Source organism: Carcharhinus amblyrhynchos, chromosome 28, assembly GCF_965287045.1.
Source record: "Carcharhinus amblyrhynchos chromosome 28, sCarAmb.v2.hapA, whole genome shotgun sequence".
NCBI classification, from domain to species: domain Eukaryota; kingdom Metazoa; phylum Chordata; class Chondrichthyes; order Carcharhiniformes; family Carcharhinidae; genus Carcharhinus; species Carcharhinus amblyrhynchos.
Window position 1 is genome coordinate 32,054,167 of NC_137351.1, and position 22,679 is coordinate 32,076,845.

General features: G+C 43.0%; 1 protein-coding gene across 1 annotated transcript; it reads left to right on the forward strand.

The window, feature by feature from the left end:
* The first annotated feature begins 2,166 nt into the window (after window positions 1-2,166).
* Window positions 2,167-22,459, forward strand: mesd (mesoderm development LRP chaperone). The gene is made up of 3 exons (XM_080214041.1): window positions 2,167-2,353; window positions 3,197-3,429; window positions 21,582-22,459. The coding sequence occupies exons 1-3, from the start codon at window positions 2,192-2,194 to the stop codon at window positions 21,808-21,810; spliced, it is 624 nt and encodes a 207-aa protein (XP_080070167.1). The 5' UTR covers window positions 2,167-2,191; the 3' UTR covers window positions 21,811-22,459.
* Window positions 22,460-22,679: the final 220 nt, after the last annotated feature.

Here is a 22,679-nt window from a genome sequence, read left to right on the forward strand (position 1 = left end):
CTGCTGCCTCACAGCACCAAGGACCCGCATTTGATCCTGGCCTTGGGTGACTGTGTGGGATCTATACGTTCTCCCCATGTCTGCTTGGGTTTCCTCCAGGCACTTCCTCCCACAGTCTAAAGATTGAGTAATTGAGTTTGTGTCTATATATGCTCTGTTTGTGAACTGATCTCTTCACTGATGAAGGAACAACAGTCTGAAAGCTTGTGCTACCAAATAAACCTGCGTGTGTTTCTTCCGGGTGCTCCAATTTCCTCCCGCAGTCCAAAGATGTGCAGGTTAGGTGAATTGGCCATGCTAAATGTGTGGGGTTATGGGGAAAGGGTGGGAGGAAGAGTCTAGGTAAGTTTAAAGTTTATTTTATGACAGATACAAGTAGGCTTATGTTAACACTGCAATGAAGTTACTGTGAAAATCCCTCAGTCACCATACTCCGATGCTTGTTCGGGTACACTGAAGGAGAATTTAGCATGGCCAATGCATCCAATCAGCACATCTTTCGGACTGTGGGAGGAAACTGGAGCACCCGGAGGAAACCCACGCAGACACAGGAAGAATGTGCAAACTCCACACAGACAGTGACCCAAGCCGGGAATCAAACCCGGGTCCCTGGCACTGTGCCTGTACTCTGTCAGAGAGTGCTGGTCTGGAGATGCCGGCGTTGGACTGGGGTAAACACAGTAAGAAGCCTCACAACACCAGGTTAAAGTCCAACAGGTTTATTTGTAACAAAAGCCATTAACTTTCAGAGTGCTTGCTGCCCCTTCGTCAGGTAAGTGGGAGTTCTGCTCACAAACAGGGCATATAAAGACACAAACTCAACTTACAAAATAATTTTAAAATAGTCTTTAGAGCTATTCAAGTCTTAAAGGTACAGACAATGTGAGTGGAGAGAGTGTTAATCACAGGTTAAAGAGATGTGTGTTGTCTCCAGACAGGACAGTTAGTGAGATTTTGCAAACCCAGGCAAGTCGTGGGGGTTACAGATAGTATGACATGAACCCCAGATCCCAGTTGAGGCCATCCTCATGTGTGCGGAACTTGGCTATCAGTCTCTGATCAGCAACTCTGCGCTGTCGTCTATCATGAAGGCCACCTTGGAGAACGCTTACCCGAAGATCAGAGGCCGAATGCCTGTGACTGCTGAAGTGTTCGCCAACAGGAAGGGAACAGTCTTGCCTGGAGATTGTCGAGCGATGTTCATTCATCCTTTGTCGTAGTGTCGTATATGACAACGGATGAATGAACACCGCTCAACAATCAGCAGGCAAGACTGTTCCCTTCCTGTTGGGGAACACTTCAGCAGTCACGGGCATTCGGCCTCTGATCTTTGGGTAAGCATTCTCCAAGGCGGCCTTCACGACATATGACAGCGCAGAGTCGCTGAGCAGAGACTGATAGCCAAGTTCCGCACATGAGAACGGCCTCAACCGGGATCTTGGGTTCATGTCGCACTATCTGTAACCCCCATAACTTGTCTGAACTTGCAAAATCTCACTAACTGTCCTGTCTGGAGACAATACATATCTCTTTAACCCGTGCTTAACGCTCTCTTCACTCACATTGTCTGTACATTTAAGACTTGACTAGCTGTAAAGACTCGCATTTCAATCATTAGTTTGTAAGTTGAATTTGTGTCTTTACATACCCTGTTTGTGATTGTGCACAGAACTCCCACTCACCTGTCGAAGGGGCAACAAGTGCTCCGAAAGCTAATGGCTTTTGCTACCAAATAAACCTGTTGGACTTTAACCTGGTGTTGTGAGACTTCTTAGAGCGAGCTGGTACAGACTTGATGGGCTGAATGGCCTCCTTCTGCACATCAGTGAGTATAATGGAGTGAATGAGCAGCAGCAGCAGTGCCAGTGAGGCATACAGTGACACTCAGCTCCAGCCTAGCTGTCAGTCAGGGGGTGGCACCCACTGCCAATCACTGTCATGGGGGGGGGGGGGGGCTACTCCTGGACTCTGGAATCCTATTGGTGAGTGCTCCGTGACAGGGCGGGGCTTGGGACTGGTCACGCCCAACGCGCTAGGGGGGCGAAGTCGTGGAGCGCGCACGCTGCGTGGGAGGAGCGCGCACGGCTGGTTGGAACGCGCACGGCGGGGCCGGTGGGGCCGGTGGGGCGCGCACGTAGCGCGGCCGGGTCAAAGCGGCCCTCGGGCTGTGCGGGCCGCGGTGAGGGAGGCGATGGCGGCGGCGGCGGGTGCGGCCTGGTTTTGGGCGCTGCTGTTTGTCCTGCTGCTGAGCGGCGCTGCCGGGGAGGAGGGGCGGCCCAAGGCCGGCAAGAAGAAGAAGGACATCCGCGATTACAACGATGCTGACATGGCCCGGCTGCTGGAGGAGTGGGAGGTGCGGGGAGAGGGCCTGGGGCCTGGGGCTTGGGTCCCGGGTCTGGGGCTTGGGTCTGGGGCTTGGGGCTTGGGGCTCGGGGCTCGGGGCTCGGGCCGGGAAGGGCCCGCTGGGGGTGTTACTGAGACCAGATTTGTGCTTCCCAGTCACCACAGGCTGCTGATGTTTCTGTTAAAATGTGATCTCTGAGCTTCTTTGTGTGAGCCTGGAGCAGGGTAGGAGCTGTGTTAAAGATATTGGGGACCCTTTCTATTATAAATATATAAATCCACAGTCACTAGATTTTCACCTGGAGTTGTGAAAAAAACTTCAACTGATGTTCAAATTAATCAAAGAATATGGAAGAGCATTCAACAAAATAATCATTCATGTCCTTCCTTTAATGTTTTTCATTAATTTCAAATTCTAATGGTAGCACAGTGGTTAGCACTGCTGCTTCACAGCTCCAAGGTCCTGGGTTCGATTCCTGGCTCGGGTCACTGTCTGTCTGGAGTTTGCACATTCTCCTTGTGTCTGTGTGGGTTTCCTCTGGGTGCTCTGGTTTCCTCCCACAGTCCAGAGATGTGCGAGTTAGGTTGATTGGCCATGCTAAAATTGCCCCTTAGTGTCCAGGGATGTGTAGGTTAGAGGGATTAGTGGGTATAGAGGGGCTAGATGGCCTACTCCTGCTCCTATTTCTTATGTTCTTATAATATGTAGGGATATGGGTCTTGGGCCTGGATGGGATTGTGTTCGGTGCAGACTCGATGGGCCGAAAGACCTCTTTCTGCACTGTAGAGTTCTATGATCTACGAATACACTGTCTTCTCCAGCAGAAATTTGTATTACTTTATCTTTCTACAGAAAGATGATGATATAGAAGAAGGAGACCTACCAGAGCACAAGAGAACATCTCCACCAATAGATTTTTCCAAAATTGATCCCAGCAATCCTGAAAACCTCCTAAAGGCAACCAAGAAAGGCAAGACCTTAATGATATTTGTAACGGTGTCTGGGAATCCCACTGAGAAGGAGACTGAGGAGATCACCAGTCTTTGGCAAGGCAGTCTGTACAATGCAAATTATGATGTCCAGAGGTAAGTGTCTGAGCATTGTGATGGAAAAAATACTCTCGATAACCTTTTGTGAATTCACAAAACTAATTCTGAAGCTTAATTTTAGGATGTTTTGGTACTATTGTTGCATTGTGGTGGGAATGGATCCCCCATCTGTGCTCAACAATGCAAATGGGAGCTTTAAACTGGTTTCTGCTTTTGTACTAACAAATGGAATGGGATCCGTTCAGTCTAATCACTGCTTAATGATGTACGTATTGGGTGAAAACAGATCTTGTGTGAGAATTTTCTTAGTTGAATAACCACCTGATGTTACTGTATGTTTGCAGATGAACAGCTGGATGGTGTAAAGGTGCTCTAGTATTTGGGTCTGTACCCCAGTATAGGTCATTATATCAAGGAGAACTATTTGGGAGTGGGAGGAAAGCAGGGCACTTAAATGTTATTTTATGGAGCGTATTGTTGACAAGACTGGGACTGACAATTTTTTTCCTCGGGTAAGGTTATTAAAGATTATTGATCAAAAGCAGATACAGTAAATGAGGTTAAGGTGCTGATCATCCATGGCTAATGAAATAGTCAAGCAGGCTCAAGTAGCTGAATAGCTGCCCTCCTTTTGCTATGTCTAATATATTGTTTCTGCAATTACAGGACCATTCCCTAACTCATTATGTTGTAAACTCAGACATGCCCTGTTGCATTGAATGGGGTTGAGTCACTCTGAATTCTCTACATATATGTTACAGAATGGATTGTGAAATCTATGCAGTAATTATTAAGTGTACAGCACTGTGGGACTTGGAGTTGCTATGTTTTGGATGAGACGTTAAACCAAGGTCATGTCAACCTCCCCAAGTGAGCATAAAAGATTGCAAACACATCAGAGAGGCGTAGGAGAGTTCTCCCCACTGGGGTGATAGCGATGCTGTGACAATGTCACTGAGTAATCCAGAGGCCCAAATTAATGTTCTGGGAACATGGGTTCAAATCTATGGCAGTTGGTGGAATTTAAATTAATAAATATGGAACATAAAACTAGTCTCTGCAACCTATCACCAATTGTCATAAAAATTCATCTGGTTTACTCTTGCCATCCTTTTTGGTCTACGTGTTACTCTAGACCCACAGTAATGTGGTTAACATTTAAAGGTTCTCTGAAATGGCCTAGCGAGTCACTTGATGCAAGGGCAATTGGGGATGGGCAACAAATGCTGGCCCGGCCAGTGACAATCTCATCCCACGTAAGAATAAAGAAAAGAAAAGTTTGTGGTACACGTTTAATCCTCAAGCAACATCACTATAAAAGATCATTATCCCATTGCTGTTGATGGGATTTTGCCACATCTTGTGCATTACAACAGAGACTGCATTCCAGTGGTTCTTTGTGAAGTGTTTTGTCCTGAGATCATGAAAGGCAGTGTAGGAGCACGTGCTCTTTCTAACACTTGGAACTGACATTGCTGAAATTGTTGTAACTGTTCTGAAATATAATTACCAGGCAGAAGGATTGAGTAACTGCTAAACTTGTCTCTGTAGTTTGCTTTTAAAGATCACAGTATTGTTAATTGTTTAAGAAAACCATTCAGCCCATTGTGTTAACACTGGCTCTCCAGACGATCATTGTGACATAGTGCCATTCCCTTGCCTTTTCCCTGTACCCCTGCACAGTGTTTCTACTCAAGTAATCATCTAATGTCCTCTTAAATGCCTCGATTGAACCAGCCTCTGCCCCACTTCCAGGCAGTACGTTCCAGACCCCTACCACCGTGTGAAAGTTTCCTTCTCATCACATTTGCTGCTTTTGCAAATCACTTTAAATCTGTAGCCCCCTCATTCTCGAACCTTTAGCGAGTGGGACAGTTTCCCCTTATCCACTCTGTCCAACCCCCTCATGATTTTGAACGCCTCTATCAAATCTTTTAGCCATCTTTTCACCAAGGAGAAGAGTCCCAATTTCTCCAATCTATCTACTTAATTGAAGTTTCCCACCCCTGGAACCATTCCTGTAAACTACTTCAGCACTCTCTCTAATGCATTCACATCCTTCCTATAATATGACACCTAAAATTGTCCATAATACTCCAGCTGAGGTCTGCTTGGTGTTTTATTCAAGTTCAGTATAACCTCCTTGCTCTTGGGACACAGTATGCTTTATAAAATTCTCTCTCTCCTGCTGCCACCTTTTAATGACTCATGCACATATACACCCAAGTCCCTCTGTTTGTGCACACTTAAGAGTTGTACCCCTTATTTTACATTGTCTCCATGTTCTTCCTACCAATTGCATTTCATCTGCCACTTATTTGTCTGTTCCACCAACTTGTCTATGTCCTTTTGAAGTTCTACACTTGTCCTCTTCGCAGTTTACAATAGTTCCGAGTTTATTCATAAACTTCAAAACTATCCCTTCCACACTAAGGTCTAGATCATTAATATGTATCAGGAAAGCAATGGTCACAATACTGATGCCTGGAGAACTCTCTTCAAACCTTCAGCCTGAAAACTAACCATTACTCACTGTTTCTTGTTATTCAGCCAATTCTGTATCCATGTTCCTACTGTTCCTTTTTATTCCGTGAGAAACATTTGATTGTAAACTTTCTAAAAACATCTCCAACAACGATGGGTTTATCCATCAGAGTTAAAGCTGGAATGGGAGTTATTTCCTTTGCTTTTTTCCAACGGAGGCTTACATTTTCAGTTTTCCTATTGGGTATAATGGTACTGATGGGAGTGGTGATAGAATAGAGAAAATGCATTGCAGCTATTGTAGATTTACTTCAAGAACGTCAATTTTATTATAGAGTCATAGGATTACAGCAAGGTCCATGCTGCCCTATTTTTAAACCCCTAAGCCAATCCCAATTGCCTGTATTTGGCCCGCATCCCTCTATACCCATTTTACCCATGTAACTGTCTAAATACTTTTTAAAAGACAAAATTGTACCCGCCTCTACTATTACTTCTGGCAGCTTGTTCCAGACGCTCACCACCCTCTGTGAAAAAAAATTGTCCCTCTTAACCCTTTTGTATCTCCCCCTCACCTTAAACTTATGCTATCTAGTTTTAGTCTCCCCTACCTTTGGGAAAAGATATTGACTATCTAACTGATCTGTGCCCCCCATTGTTTTATAGACCTCTATAAGACCACCCGTCAGCCTTCTGCGCTCCAGAGAAAAAAGTCCCAGCCCATCCAGCCTCTCCTTATAACTCAAACCATCAAGTCCCAGTAGCATCCTAATCCTTTCTGCACTCTTTCTCGTTTAATAATATCCTTTCTATAATAAGGTGCCAGAACTTACACAGCATTCCAAGCATGGCCATACCAATGTCTTGTACAACTTCAACAAGACATCCCAACTCCTGTATTCAGTGTTTTGACCAATGAAATCAAGCATGCTGAACGCCTTCTTCACCACTCTGTCCACCTGTGACTCCACATTAAAGGAGCTATGAACATGTACCCCTAGATGTCTTTGTTCTGTAGCTCTCCCAACACCCTACCATTAACTGAATAAGTCCTGCCCTGGTTCAGTCTACCAAAATGCATCACCTCACATTTATCTAAATTAAACTCCATCTGCAATTTGTCAGCCCACTGGCCCAAATGATCAAGATCCCATTGTAATCCAAGAGAACTTTCTTCACTATCTACTCTGCTATCAACCTTGGTGTCATCTGCAAAGTTACTAACCTTGCCTCCTATATTCTCATCCAAATCATTAATGTAAATGACAAATAACAGTGGACCCCAGCACTGATCCCTGAGGCACTTTGTTGGTCACAAGCCTCCCGTTTGAATAACAACCCTCTACAACCACAGAAGCCAATTTTGTATCCATTTAGATACCTCAGTCTGGATCCCATGAGAATTAACCTTATGCAACAACCTGTTATGTTTGTTTTCTGTTTTGCTAAATTGCCCCATAGTGACAAGTGGACTAGCTAGGGTAAATGCATGGAGTTACAAGAATAGGGCCTGAGTGGGTTTGTGGTTGGTGCAGACTTGATGGGCCAAATGGTCTCTTTCTGCACTGTAGGGATTCCATGGATACACACCACAGAAGGCTCCTTCCCATTGCAGCCCAAGGAAGAATATCAGGATTTTAGGTACAATGGTTTTCTAGAGTGCATGTATATACAAATATAAAAATATATAATTAAATCAACAGCAATATAGATATACAATCCCTATGTTGTAAGCTGTTTTGTAACTGAATCTCATAAAACTTAACTCACGTGAAGGCCACAACTGAGATTTGAATGAAATTGGGAGATCTAAATACATTTCTTGGATCATTCAAGTAAACATTAGACTGTAAGCAGTATTAATAATGTAGATAAGTTTAAACAGTCTGAATAATTCAGTGCCAAGAGTGACAGTGAAGAGAAAGTGATTTAATCTGTATGGCCACAATTATAGTCAAAGCCCCATAAATAGATCCTTTGATATGATCAGGATTATAAAGCAGTTAACTGTAGTTTCCACTAATATGTTTGTATTTGTTTTAGAAGCTCAATTCTGAATGTTCCTTTCCATTCTCATTTGGAAATGCTGCTAGCTTAGAGTCTTAACATCTGACACTCTATTCCTGGTTGTTTTACTTGTTAGTCTTAAAATAGCTTGGTGCTGAATTGTTCTAAGTATTTAGTCAGTGACTTGGAGCCACTGTAATACAACTAGGATCGATAACATTTGCATGGTCCCATTTTAAATCTTCCCTTGATGTTTACATAAGAACATAAGAAATAGGAGCAGGAGTAGGCCATCTAGCCCTTCGAGCCTGCCCTGCCATTCAGTAAGATCATGGCTGATCAGAAGTGGATCAGTTCCACTTTCCTGCTCTCTCCCCATAACCCTTAATTCCCCTGTCCATCAAAAACCTATCTACCCGTGATTTAAATATAATTAGCGAGGTAGCCTCCACCACTTCAACGGGCAGAGAATTCCAGAGATTCACCACCCTTTGAGTGAAGAAGTTCCTCAACTCCGTTCTAAACTGCGCCGCCGCCGCCCCCCCCCCCGCCTTGAGGCTGTGACCTCGGGTCCTGCTATCCTTTCTAAGCGGGAAGAATCTCTCTACCTCTACCCTATCCATCCCCTTCATTATCTTATACGTCTCTATAAGATCCCCCCTCAGCCTTCTAAACTCCAACGAGTACAGACCCAGTCTATTCAATCTCTCCTCATAGGCTAACCCCCTCATCTCCGGTATCAGCCTAGTGAACCTTCTCTGCACTCCCTCCAAGGCCAATATATCCTTCCGCAAGTGCGGCGACCAAAACTGCACACAATACTCCAGCTGCGGACTCGCCAGTACCCTGAACAGTTGCAGCAAGACCTCCCTGCTTTCATATTCTATCCCACTCGCTATAAAGCCCAACATTCCATTTGCCTTCTTAGCTCTGCATGACTTGGCCATTCTATCCCACGTTTACTTCAGTCGTGGAATTAACTGAATTCTTCATCTCCTCAAACTCCAGTTCTTCTTCCAGTGTATGTGGCCATTCACTCCATTGTGTACATGGTCTCTGAAAGAATATTCCCAATCATTTGCTTTTAAGACTTCAAATATTTTTCTCCCCATCCAGTGTATTTTAGATTCATCTTTTCACCACTCTGTAGAAGTACTTACCCCAACTCCCTCATCCTGTTTCTTTCTCTCTCTCTCTCTTTCTTCCCCCCTAACCTAAAGCATTTTTGACCATGCCATGCTCCTTGATGTAGCCATCAGGCTGTCTGGCAAGACTACAACTGCATCAGCATTTCATTATGCATTCTCATCAGCGTTTCTCTGTATGCTGGCCCATCAAAGTCTGTCTGAATCCTCTGTGGACACACTGTATGCAGATCCCACCTCTGTGTTACCATGTGTTCATGCAGTGGAAATGTCTGAGCGTGAGATTGGGTGTTAGTGCTTTTTCATCTTCATCTAATTTTTTTTTGAGAAATTAGTTGACGATGCAGAAGGTATGAAAGACCAAGCCTTCCAACAGGCATTTGATATGCCAATAACAAAGTTTGAACTTGATGGAATAAATTGGACAGGGGCAGCAAGGATACAACATTGACTTGAGTGACAGGGAACAGAGTAGTGGTGGATGTTTGTTACTTTCGGACTGGAGAAAGGCATACAGTGGGGTTTTTCAGGAGTTGGTACTTGAACCACTACTTTCCTTGGGCCTACAGGACACAGTTCGTGATGCAAAATCATAGAATCTCTACAGTACAGAAGGAGGCCAATTGGTCCATCGAGTCTGCACCAACCACAATCCCACCCAGGCCCAACCCCCTTATCCCTACATATTGACCCACTAATCCCTCTGACCTACGCATCTCATCTAAGAGGCAATTTTAGCATGGCCAATCAACCTAACCCGCACGTCTTTGGACTGTGGAAGGAAACTGGAGCACCCGAAGGAAACCCACACAAACACGAGGAGAATGTGCAAACGCCACACAAAATTTGGAAATATTGCAATCTGTGAGGGGGGAAGTGATGGACTTCAAAAGAATAGACTGGTGGAATAAGAGGAACAAGTGGCAGATAAAATTTAACATTGAAGTGGAATATTGTGGTAGGGAGAAGTGATGTATTTCTAAAGTATGCACACCTACAGAGTTCACTACACAGTAGTGTTCCTCATTGTTCAGTTGTCAGTACACTTTGCAGTAATCCATTCTATTCAGTGTGACAGTGGCTCCTCCTTTGCTGGTTTGAGAATGTTGGTGTTGGTCTTGGGAGCATGGATGGAGTTGCGTTGTGCTTGGGTGACGTTCAGGGCTGTTTTGTGAGTGCAGCTGATGAGTCTTGCATTGACACACTTCCTGATGGCTTGGGCATTCATGTCGCAGCGGCCATCCAAAGGAGTCCAATTTGACTCTTTCCTCTTCCGTTCCTCAACCGGTATCTTGGGTTCGTGTCACACTATCTGTAACTCCCACGTCTTGCCTGGGCTCGCAAAATCTCACCAACTGTCCTGGCGTGAGACAATTCACACCTCTTTAATCTGTGCTTAACCCTCTCTCGACTTGCATTATCTGCACCTGTAAAGACTTGATTACCTGTAAAGACCCACATTCCAACCAATATCTTGTAACTGAGTTTGTGTCTATATCTGCCCTGTTTGTGAACCCAACTCTTCACTCATCTGATGAAGGGGCAGCCCTCCGAAAGCTCATGCTACCAAATAAACCTGGTAGATTTTAACCTGGTGTTGTGACACTTCTTACTGTGACAATCCTTCTATATTGGGGATCATTCTAATGAGCCTCTGTTCACTAGTGAACTGCCTCCAATGAAATTGTATCCCTTTAAATAAGGGGACCAAAACTACTCTCAGTAGTCCAGATGTAGTCTCACCAGTATCTTGTACAGTTGTGAAAAGACTTCCCTCCTCTTATACTCTGACCCCCTTGGAATTAAGAGCCAACATTTCATTAGCCTTCCTGATTGCTTGCTGTACCTGTGTGCTAGCTTTCTGTGTTTTGTGCACAAATTCCCCAAGTCCCATTGTGTTGCAGCTTTCTGCAGTTTTTCTCTATTTAAAATTTTGTTCACTTGTTCTCCCTTCTAAAATGAAGAAATTCTCATCTCATATTACACTCCATTTGCTGACTTTTTTCCTCACTTAACCTATCAACTGTTTGTAAACCCTCTCTCAATTTGCCTTTCCATTTGTGTGTTGTTTGCAAATTTGGCTGCAATACATTCACTTCATTCCTTATTGTAAATAGTTAATGTCCCAGCACTGATCCCTGTGGAGCCTCATTGTTTACAGGTCAGCAAACTTAAAGAGCCCCGTATCCCCACTCGCTGTTTCCTGCCCATTAGCCAATACTATATTCATGCTAATATAGTACCTTTAACACCATGGTCTTTGTGACGTACCTTGTCGAATGTGTTCTGCAAGTCCAAATAGAATACATCTACTGGTTCCCCCCTATCCACTTTGGTTGAGACTTCCTTGAAAAACTGGAAATGATCAGACGTAATTATCCTTTTTATGAAGCCATGCTGAGTCTACTGGATTAGATTATGAATTTCCAAATGTGCTGGTATTGCTTTCTTAATTGATTCCCACAATTGATGTTAGGCTAATTGGCCTGTAGTTACCCACTTTTTGCCCCTCTCCCTGTCCTGGCAGTTTTCCAATGCTTGTCAGAGACCAAGGATTTTTGGAAAATTATAACCAATGTAACTGTAGCTGCTACATTTGAAATCCTGGGATACAAGCCATCAGGGCCAGGGGACTTTAGCCGTATTAGTTTTGTCTTTTACTTTTCTAGTGATGGAACTTAATTTCTTCTCTGTATTCTTTAGTATTAATGGGATATTTGAATATCTGTTTGACTCCTCTGCCATTTCCTTGTTCCTTACATAACTATTTCCTCAGATTTAGTTTCTACGGAGTCTGTGTTCGCTTTGACCTCTCTCTTCCTTTATATATTTAAAGAAGCTCTTATTGTCAGTTTTTATATTCCTTGTTAGTTTGCCCTGAGTTTATTTTCTCTTTATCTTTTTAGTCTTCCTTTGCTGAATTCTGATTTTTATCCCAGTCTTCAGAACTATCACTGACTTTTGCTCCATTTATGCTTTTTCTTTCAATCTCGATTCCTCAGTTAGCCACGGTTTGTTTATCCTTCTGTTAGAACTTTTCCTCCTTACAGGGATATATTTTTGCTGAGAGTTATGAATTACCTCCTTAATGTCTACCGCTGCATGTTTAACATCTTTACTGCTAATCTATCTGCCCAGTCCACTTTAGCTAACTCTATCCTCATTTTGTTGTAATTTCCTTTTCAGTTTAAAAGTAAGGAAGTTATGGCAAATCTTTATAACATTGTGGTTTGCCCTTAAAAAATTGTGATCGGTTGCACTTTAGGAAGGACATGGAAGGCAGAGAGGGTGCAGCAAATGTTTGAGAGAGGTTCACAAGACCAGGGACTTCAGTCAGATTGCAAAGCTAAGATTATTCTTGGAGAAGAGATGGTTATGAGGAGTTTTAGTACATTTAAAAGAAGCAGAGCACAAGGGGGCTATCTTACCAAAGTATTTCTAGGAACATAAGAGCTAGGAGCTGGAGGCGGCCATTTGGCACCTTGAGCCTGCTCTGCCATTCAATAAGATTATGGCTGATCATTTCATGGACTCAACTCTAATTACCCACCCCTCACCATATGTTATCTATCCTTGCCTTAAAAATATTCAATGAGGTAACCTCACCTGCTTCACTGAGCAGGGAATTCCACAAATTCACAGTCCTTTTGTGTGAAGAAGTTCTTTCTCAATTCAGTCCTAAATCTGCACCCCCTTATTTTGAGGCTATGCCCCTTAGTTCTAGTTTCATTCGCCAGTGGAAACAACCTCACTGCTTCTATCTTATCTATTTCCTTCATAATTTATTCCCTTCATAAAAATTATGTTTCTATAAGATTCCCCCCTCGCTCTTCTGAATTCCAATGAATATAGTCCCAGTCTACTCAGTCTCTCCACATGAACCAGTCCTCTCAACTCTGGAATCAATCTAGTGAACTCCTCTGCATCCCTTCAGTGCTGGTATTTCCTTTCTCAGTAAGGAGACCAAACTGTATACAGTACTATGGGCATGGCCCCTCCAGTACTTTATACAGCTGCACTATAACCTGCCTGTTTTTAAACTCCATTACTCAAGCAATGAAGGACAAAATTCCACTTGCCTCCTTAATTACCTGCAAACCAACTTTTTGCAATTCATGCACAAGGACACCCAAGTTCCTTTGCTCAGCAGCATGCTGCAATTTCTTACCATTTAAATAATAGTCCATTTTGCTGTTATTCATACCAAAATGGATGACCTCACGTTTATCAACATTGTACCCCATCTGCCAGACCCTTGCCAATCACTTAAATTGTCTGTTAGTTTGCAGACATTGTGTCCTCTGCACACTTTGCTCTGCCATTCATCTTGGTGTCATCTGCAAACTTGAACACGCTACACTCGGTCCCTAATTCCAAATCATTTGAGTAAATTGTAAACAATTCTGCTCCCAACACTGATCCCTGAGGTGTACCAGTAGTCACTGCCAACCAGAAAAACACCCATTTATCCCCCACTCTTTGGTTAACCAATCCTCTATCTGTGCTAATACATTACCCATAACACCATGCACCTTTATCTTATGCAGCAGCCTTTTGTGAGGCACCTTGTCAAATGCCTCCTGGAAATCCTGATACATCACATTCACAGTTCCCCATTGTCCACTGTGCTTGTAATGTCCTTTTTTTAAAAAAAAAAATCCCCTAAATTAGTTAAATATGACCTGCCTTTGAACCGATGCTGCATCTTCCCAATGGGACAATTACTATTCTGATGTCTCGCTATTTCTTCCTTGATAGATTCCAGCATTTTCTCTACTACAGAAGTTAAAGTAACCGGCCTATGGTTAGCTGCCTTTTGCCTACCTCCTTTTATAAACAGTGGCATCACATTTGCTGCTTTCCAATGTGCAGGAACTGGCCCTAAGTGCCATAAGAGCCTGAAAATGGGAGAGAATCATGCCTGTTTTTTTTTTCCAGCAAGTTTTGAGACACCATCTTATGCCATTTATTGCAACAAAATAGAGGCAAAGTGTGATTCATGCCAGTCAGGGAGTGGATTGAATCTATTCTTGTCAGCAAGCCAGATGCTTGAATCAGAGGGTGCTATCATGTGTGGAGATCCCACAATATTCTGGTGCAAAAGAACAGATTTGACAGTGACCCCACCCCACACCAATTAATCGCCACCATAGCCACTCCCTGATTGCAGTGTGCACAGCTCCCCCGCCTTCCCGAAGACTCTGTCCCCTGCACTGCCTGGCCCTGCCCCCAACCACCCATGGGGTCTCAATGCCCTCCGGTCCCAATGGCGAGTGCCCAGCGATTGGTGGGACCCATACCTGTTTCTCGCTAGGGAGGACCTCCACTGGTGAGGCCATTAAGGGAACTGAGCCTGGACGGTTGCGTCCTGGGCTCACTGTGAATATTTAAAACTGATTTTAATATTGAAATCAGCCTTGTGCCTGGCTGATCACCTTGGCAATCCAAGGCCAGTAAGGTCATGAGAGGTGAAAGATCGGATGTGAACCTGGTTATATATTCACCATGCCGATCAACCGGCATGATGAGGTGGTAAGATTGCTCCACTCCCCATGTATTTAAGGTGATTGACAATGTGAGAGAACATATTTTTATGCAGTGAGTGGTTAGAATCCAGAATGCATTGCTTTAATGTGTAGTGTAGGTAGATTAATCATGGCTTCCTTGAGAAAGTTTGCAGAATTGAGAGGAAGAGAAGTGGCAAATGTATCAATGGCCTGTAATGTGGTAATATTTCAAAAATTCATCCTCTGTCACCCCCTTTCGTTTTGTCAGTCCACTCCTCTTTTGACAACCTGCTTTCCTTACTCTTTACCACCACCACCACCCGCCCCCCCCATCTACTTACTTGGGTTGGAATTGCATACTTCATCAAAATCTAAAATTACATTTTATTTAGCACATTTCATGAAGTGCTTTACAGCTAATGCAGTACTTTCTTTGAAGTGTGGTCCATGTTGTGATGTGGGAAACATGACTAACAATTTGCACATAGCAAACTCACACAAACAGCAGCGTGATAATTACCAAACCAGTTCTTTTTTGCAGTGTTGAACTTGGGATAAGTATGGGTCAGGATATTAGGGATAATCCTCGACTGTTACTTGAAATAGTGCTGTGGCATCTGGGCAGGTGGATGGAGCCTCAGTTTAATGCCTCAGAGATGGCACCTCCAGTGGTGCAGGATAGCATCAGTACTGCAGTGTTAACCCTTTGTGCTGAAGTCTGGTGTGGGAATTGAACCCAGAACCTCATGACTCAGAGGTAAGTATCCTATCACCAATTGTGCTGCAGCTAGCATCCATAATCTGCCCATCCTGTGCACCGCTTCGATTTCTGTCATAGAAGAAAAAGCCGTGTGTCTTTGATTGGCCTCCTCATACCTAAAGTCTCTTGGACTAGGATCTCAGTGCATCATAATTAACATATGGTTTGGGGAGTGGGTGAAAACTTGGCAGATGGAGTATAATGTGGGAAAGTGTGAGTTTTTCCAGTTTGGCAGGAAGAATAGAAAAGCTGTATAAATGGAGAAAGAATGCAGAATGCTGCTGGATCTGAGTGTCCTTGTGTATGAATCACAGTGTTATCATGCAGGCACAGTAAGGCAAAAGGACTGTTGCCTTTATAGCAAGAAGTAGGAAAGACTTGCAGCAATTGTACAGGGCATTGGTGAGACCACACTGAGAATATTGGGTACAGTTTTGATCTTCTGAGGGTCTGCTTTGAAGGATATATTTGCATTGAAAGCAGTCAAGGAAAAATTCACTAGGCTGATTCCTGGGTGAGAGGGGTGATTTATGAGAAAGAGTTGAGCAGGTTAGGCCTTTCCTCAGTGGAGTTTGAAAGATTGAAAGATTATCCTGTAGAGAGAGAGATATATAAAACGAGATTCTAAGGGGGCTTGGCAGGTAGATGCTGAGTATAGTGGAATCTAGGTCAAGCAAGTGCAGTTTAAAAATAAGGGGTCTCCTATTTAGAAAGGAGATGAGGGGGAATTTTTTGAGGGTCATTAACCATTGAATTTCTCTTCCCCAGAGAGCAGAGAGGGCGCAGCTCACTGAATATATTTGAGGCTTAGGTAAACGGATTTTTAGTTTTTGAGGGAGTGGAGGGTTATGGGGACAGGCAGGAAAGCAGAGTTAAGATTGCGATTACATCAACCATGATCGTATTAAGTGGCGAAGCAGATTTGAGAGGCCAAGTGGCTTATTACTCCTATTTCTTATGATCTTGTATATCCATACTGCTACTGCCCCTTACATCCAATAGCAAACCAAGCGTGTAGTTCTTTGTGAAACATTTCAAACGTCCGTTTATATAACACCAGCTGCATTACCCTCAGCATCCTGTTAACTTATTTAAAAAGAAATGTGATTTGCCAATAATGTCTGGCAGACTATCCTTTAGTCCCTGTTTGTCCAAGCAGTTAAGTTTTTCTTCAAATTATTGATTCATATCAGAGGAACATCCTGTTTCCCAAATTCCTCTTTGCTTTTAAGTGACTAATGAAGTGATGAGTATTGTGGTTTGCTGTCTTTCTTTGCATTTGATTTCTTTAATCTGATTCAGCACTTGACTAATTTAGGTGGTGGTTTTATTTTCCCTGTGGCCAATGATCAACATATTAGACTCCGCATACTGTTAAACAAGACACACTATCATCTGGTGACTCAAACACTTCACTTTTAAACTTAAACATAGGACCAGTGGGAGAAGGAAATAATTTGATTAGACAAAAGTGAACTCATTCTCAATGTTGTACTGAAGCTTGTTCTACCCGGTTTCTGATGCAGTGTACAGGAAGGATTAGACAATGGCATGTCAAAGTTTATTTGCCTGACGTTCAATTTTTCAAATGTTATAATATACTTTACTCCTGACTGTTTTTTTTTGAAGATACCAGCTATCTTGGGATGTTTCTGGGTGAGGTCTAGAGCAGAGATATAGTATTTGAATTACAGTTGTCTTACTTGAACTGTTCTACAAGACCATAAACTGTACACCCTGTGGGACTGATCTAAAAAGGATGTACCCTGAGCTCATTCAGATACCAATTACTTTCAGTGAGGGGGATTACTTTAAATCAGCCTTCTGATGTGATACTGTGAAAATGTGCAAGACCTTATGGCGTTCAGATGATGCCCCTCGTATCTGGGTTAATAATCTTACTGTGGCCTGCACAAAACACCAATTGTCCAGTCACCTGGGGATGGGTGGCACAGTGGTTGGCATTGCTGCCTCACAGTGCCACAGACCCAGGTTCAATCCCAGCCTTGGGTGACTGTGTGGAGTTTGCACGTTCTCCTTTGTCTGCATGGGTTTCCTTCGGCTGCTCCGGTTTCTTTCCACAGTCCAAAGATGTGTAGGTTAGGTGGATTGGCCAGGCTAAATTGCCTCTTAGTGTCTCGAGATATATATTTTAGTGGGATTAGTGGGGTAAATATATGGGGTACAGGGATAGGGTAGGGGTGAGATGTTCTGTTGGGGAGTTGATGCAGACTCAATGGGTCAAATGGCCTCCTCCTGCACTATAGTGATTCTTTTGGTTTTGAGGTATTAATGAATTTGTGAAGTTTGAACACCGTGCACACGCACGCACACACAATGCAGAACATTTGTTTTTCAGGCATCCCAAATCCAAACTGAGGTTCAGTCAGTTGAAGATTGACAGATTTTTAGGGTTTTAAAACAAAAAACATGAAACCAAACCAGGTAAATTGATTTAATAAAATAATCCTGACCCAAGGTGTATTGTATAGAATAGAATCCCTACAGTGCTGAAGAAGGCCATTTGGTTCATTGCGTCTGTACTGACCTCAATCCCACCCAGGTTCTACTCCAGTTACCCCACACATTTACCACTAATCCCCCGACACTAGTGGACAATTTAGCATCGCCAATCATCCGCACGTCTTTGGTATATGTGAATTGTAGGACAGGCTGAAGGGGTTAACTGACTTCTTCCATTACCTTGCTCCTTGACACAAAAGGATTCTATTTTGAAAGCTTTGTACAAGTTATAAAGCCAATACACTTTAGAAGTGTCAACTTGTTCCTCTCTATGAAGACTTGAGTTTTCTTTGGTTAAAGTGAAATGTTTGTCTGGTTCAGGCTGGAGCTTTAAAACAAATGTCCAAAGTACCCAGTAGTGAAAGATCATTGGACTGACGTTTCTCCTCATCCATCCTTCCTACCAAATTGTACAGCTTCACACTTCATGATTAGCCAGGTGGTGGAGGACCCCAGTGGTGTTGAGGTGTTGCAGTACCTGATTTGTAAATAACTGTTAGTTTTTTTTATATAAAACGTGACCTGAAAGCTGGATAAACTGCACAGGGACTGGAAGCTGACTGCAACACGATGCCAAGCCTGACATGGTCATAGCTATCAAAGATAATGCAACAGTGCCACCAATCCTAAAAACCTGGTAATGCAGAGGAATTAAGATTGAAATAAGTGATCACCAACTTAAATGTGACATTACATGGGGAATAGTTACACAAGTGCATGCAGATTTTAAAATGTTGGTGTTGCGGTAAGCTGAGATGATATTGCAGTTGACAGTGCAATTGCTGTTACTTTTGGTTCTCGTTCATTAGTGACACAAGTAGGCTTATATTAACACTGCTGTGAAGTTACTGTGAAAATCCCCTAATCACCACATTCAGAGAACAGCACAGCACAGGAAACAGGCCCTTCGTCCCCACAAGTCCGCGCCGCCCATTTTAACGCTCAGTGAGTGCCTTATTCAAGTCTTTTTGTCGCTCGTCGACACTTTTGTCTACCTCTAGTGGACTCCACAATAAAGGGGGTGCAAATTTAGGGAATTATATGTGCGCCAGCGCTTGTTTGAGTTCACCACTAAGGGAAAATTTAGCATGGCCAATGCGCCTAACATTGGTCTTTCAGATTGTGGGAGGAAACCCACGCTGACATGGGGAGAACATGTACACTCCACACAGTGACCCAAGCGGCAAATCAAACCCGGGTCCCTGGTGCTGTGAGCCAGCAGTGCTAACCCACTGTGCCACCGTGCTGCCCTAAGCTCTGGAATTTTTTTCCTAGGCCCTTGACTTCTGTATCCTTTTTGTATTATTCCTTGAAACCTACTTTGACCATATGTTTAGTCACCTGTCTTTCACTTTGTCAAATTTAATCTGACATTCCTCCTGTGAAGGAGAACATGATTTCCTACATTGGTGCTATATCAATGCACATTTTTGTTGAATTTTTGTGGCTGGTTGTGATGCGCGAAAGGTGAGGGACAATAAAATTGGAATACATGCTTATACTTGTTCTGAATGCATGAAAGAGCAAAAAAGCAGTGAGACACGACAAATCTAGCAACAGTAGGCCAAGGAAATTCCTTTGGAACGTTTAGGAGCAGGAGTTCCTCATTCTAGAACTGGGGACACAGTCTCAGAATAAGGGGTGAGCTGTTTAGCACTGAGATGAGGAGGAATTTCTTCGCTGGTCATTTTTTCAGCTCTATTCCAAAGGGCTGTGATGGCTCAGGCATTGAGTATGCTCAAGGTGGAGATAATAGATTCCTAAGATATCAAGGGATGGGGACAGTAGGAAAATTGAGGTAGAAAATCAGCCACAATCTAGTTGAAATGTGGAATAGCTTTTGAGGGTATGAATGACCTATTCCTTATCCTATTCAGCAACTTTGACCTGTTAATACCATTCGATCAGATCACAGCTGATCTGTACTTAAGCTTGATTTGCTTTTGATCCATATTCTTTAATGCTTTTATCTAATAAAGCTCTATAAACTTTGATTTTAAACTTCCACAGTCTTTTGGAGAGTGTTTCAGATTTCACAGCCCCGGTTGGGAAAAATGTTTCCTGATTTCACTCCCTATTGACCCAGCTTTAATGTACGATTGTGCCCCTCTCTTCCAGATTTTCACCAGAAACACAGTTCCTCTGTACACGATTTATCAAACCTTTTCACCATTTTAAACAATTTAATTAGAATTTGGCAATACAAGCTGGGTTTATGCAATCTGAGTCTTAACCTCCTTGAGCTCATGAATCTGTACTGCACCTTCTCTAAGGCCAGCAAATCCTTCCTAAGGTGTGGTAACAAAAGCAGAGTGTGGATTCCAGATGGACTCTGACCAAGGAGCTACAAATGAAACAAAATTTGCACCTCTTTGTAATCCACTCCCTTTGAGATAAAAGCTAACATTCCATTAGTCTTTTGATTATCTTCATTGGCAGAAATAATAGTAGGGGGGATTACTATTTAAAGGGCGAAAAGCTGCTGCATGCTATGGTGCAGAGGGACCTGGGGGTCCTTGTGCGTGAGTCGCAAAAACCCAGTCTGCAGATGCAGCAGGTGATCAAGAAGGCGAATGGGATGTTGGCCTTTATAGTGAGGGGGATAGAATATAAAAGCAGGGAGGTCTTGCTGCAACTGTACAGGGCACTGGTGAGGCTGCAGCTGGAGTACTGTGTGCAGTTTTGGTCACCACACTTGCGCAAGGATATTTTGGCCTTGGAGGGAGTGCAGAGGAGGTTCACTAGGCTGATACCAGAGATGAGGGGGTTAGACTATGAAGAGAGACTAAATAGACTGGGTCTGTACTCGGAGTTTAGAAGGATGAGGGGGGATCTTATAGAGACGTATAAGATGATGAAAGGGATGGATAGGGTAGAGGTAGAGAGATTCTTCCCGCTCAAAGGACAGCAGAACTAGAGGGCACAGCCTCAAGATAAGAGGGGGGCAGTTTAGAACGGAGTTGAGGAGGAACTTCTTCACTCAAAGGGTGGTGAATCTCTGGAATTCTCTGCCCGTTGAAGTGGTAGAGGCTGCCTCGCTAAATATATTTAAGTCACAGGTAGATAGGTTTTTGACAGACAAGGGAATTAAGGGTTATGGGGAGAAAGTGGAACTGATCCACTTCAGATCAGCCATGATCTTATTGAATGGCGGGGCAGGCTCAAAGGGCTAGATGGCCTACTCCTGCTCCTATTTCTTATGTTCATTCTCCCTGCGTTAAGTTATCAAAAGTGTCTCTAGACAGAGCTCACACAATGGCAAGACCTGGCTGTAAAATTGCCGCAAGTAACTTGGCCAGCAAAGGGCTGGGGGTTTTTTTCCAAAAATATACTTTGTTCATAAAAATCTCAAATAAACCATTGCAAATCTACATGTTTTTGAATTGCAAACAGTGCAGAATTAAAACTTTTTAGTTCTATACAAATTACAGTCATAACATTTCAAAACTTAAAACTATATACATGCCTCAAAAATTACTGAGTGCCGTTATTTCTCAGATTGGCGCACACAGTTACCAGGTCGAGGGTGTTCTGCAGTTCCCGGGCCCTTGGTTTGCCTCCGTTAAAAGGCCTTGTAGTGTGGCCTTTCCCAAACCACCTTTTTTTCCAAAAATATACTTCACTCATAAAAATCTCAAATAAACCATTGGGCTGGGGATTTGGATCGCTCTCTCATCACCTTGGTTACATTCCCTGGTGTGTCCTTAATTTTGATTTGTTATCTGTATATTGGGCTGATCACCTCTCGGTTTCCCTTTCCAGATTTGTTGTTGGTTCAGATCGTGCCATATTCATGCTGCGTGATGGAAGCTATGCCTGGGAGATTAAAGACTTCCTGATAAGTCAGGATCGCTGTGTGGATGTCACTGTTGAAGGGCAAACGTATCCTGGAAAAGCAGAGAAAAAGAAGAATGAAACCAAGCCTGATAAGAAGAAGAAAGAAGCAAAGGCTTCACAGAAAGACAACCGAGCAAACAAAAACGAACTATGACACGGTTGAGTTAGTTGATGAAATGAACTTTTCTTTTGTATTTGATTTACCTTTTTGATGTTTGAGATTTTGTATTTTGGAGCTATTATTGAATCCATGATGCTATATTTTATAGCTCCAGGTTTTTGGGAGTGAGGCTGCAAAGTTTATTCCTAATATGAAGGCACTGCGTCATCTTGTGCGTTGCGGTCTTTTAAAGGTACAAAAGGAAGTCTCGAGGTACAATTGTAGACTTTATAGGTCATAATTTGCTGTCTGTACCTTGCACCTCAACACAATAGGATTTCTCTTTACTTTTGTTCTGATTTGCACTTCAGTATAAAATGCAAGTTCTCTTCTGTGATTTAAGTACACTTTGACACAAAGACCATTATTTTTTACTGGTGCCTTTTATAAGTAGTGAGATTAAAATGTTTCTAATTTCAGAATGAAATGATTAAAATTGCAGTCGGGTATGGTCCACATATGTGTAATAAATTGATTTTTGAAATGTTTCAGACAATGCTTGGGCACATTCTGTACTGATTCATGTTGTAATGTCTTCACTCTGTCAGCTTTCAGGTTGACTCCCAGCAGAAATCTGTTTGTCTTGCAGATGTGTATATTTTGTGGGACAAAAGCAATTTGGCTGTCAATTACTTCTGATCTCTCAAAGAAAATAACTGTATGCACTCACCTTTTCATGGACTATGTGCTTAGTTTGCTCCATTTTTACAGTGAAGCAACAATGGGACCTCATACACAATACAGTCTGAAGAAGCTAACGTTCAGCTGCTGTAGAATGTTGCCGAGAGCATCAAATATGTTGTCTGACATTGTAGCAACCATTATGATGCTTTAAAAATGGTTGCAGTATTTTATTGAAATTT

Coding starts and splice junctions, on each gene's coding strand:
- mesd (XM_080214041.1), top strand. CDS start 2,192: ATGGCGGCGGCGGCGGGTGCGGCCTGGTTTTGGGCGCTGCTGTTTGTC. Junction 2,354..3,196: donor GGCTGCTGGAGGAGTGGGAG/GTGCGGGGAGAG, acceptor ATCTTTCTACAG/AAAGATGATGATATAGAAGA. Junction 3,430..21,581: donor GCAAATTATGATGTCCAGAG/GTAAGTGTCTGA, acceptor TTCCCTTTCCAG/ATTTGTTGTTGGTTCAGATC.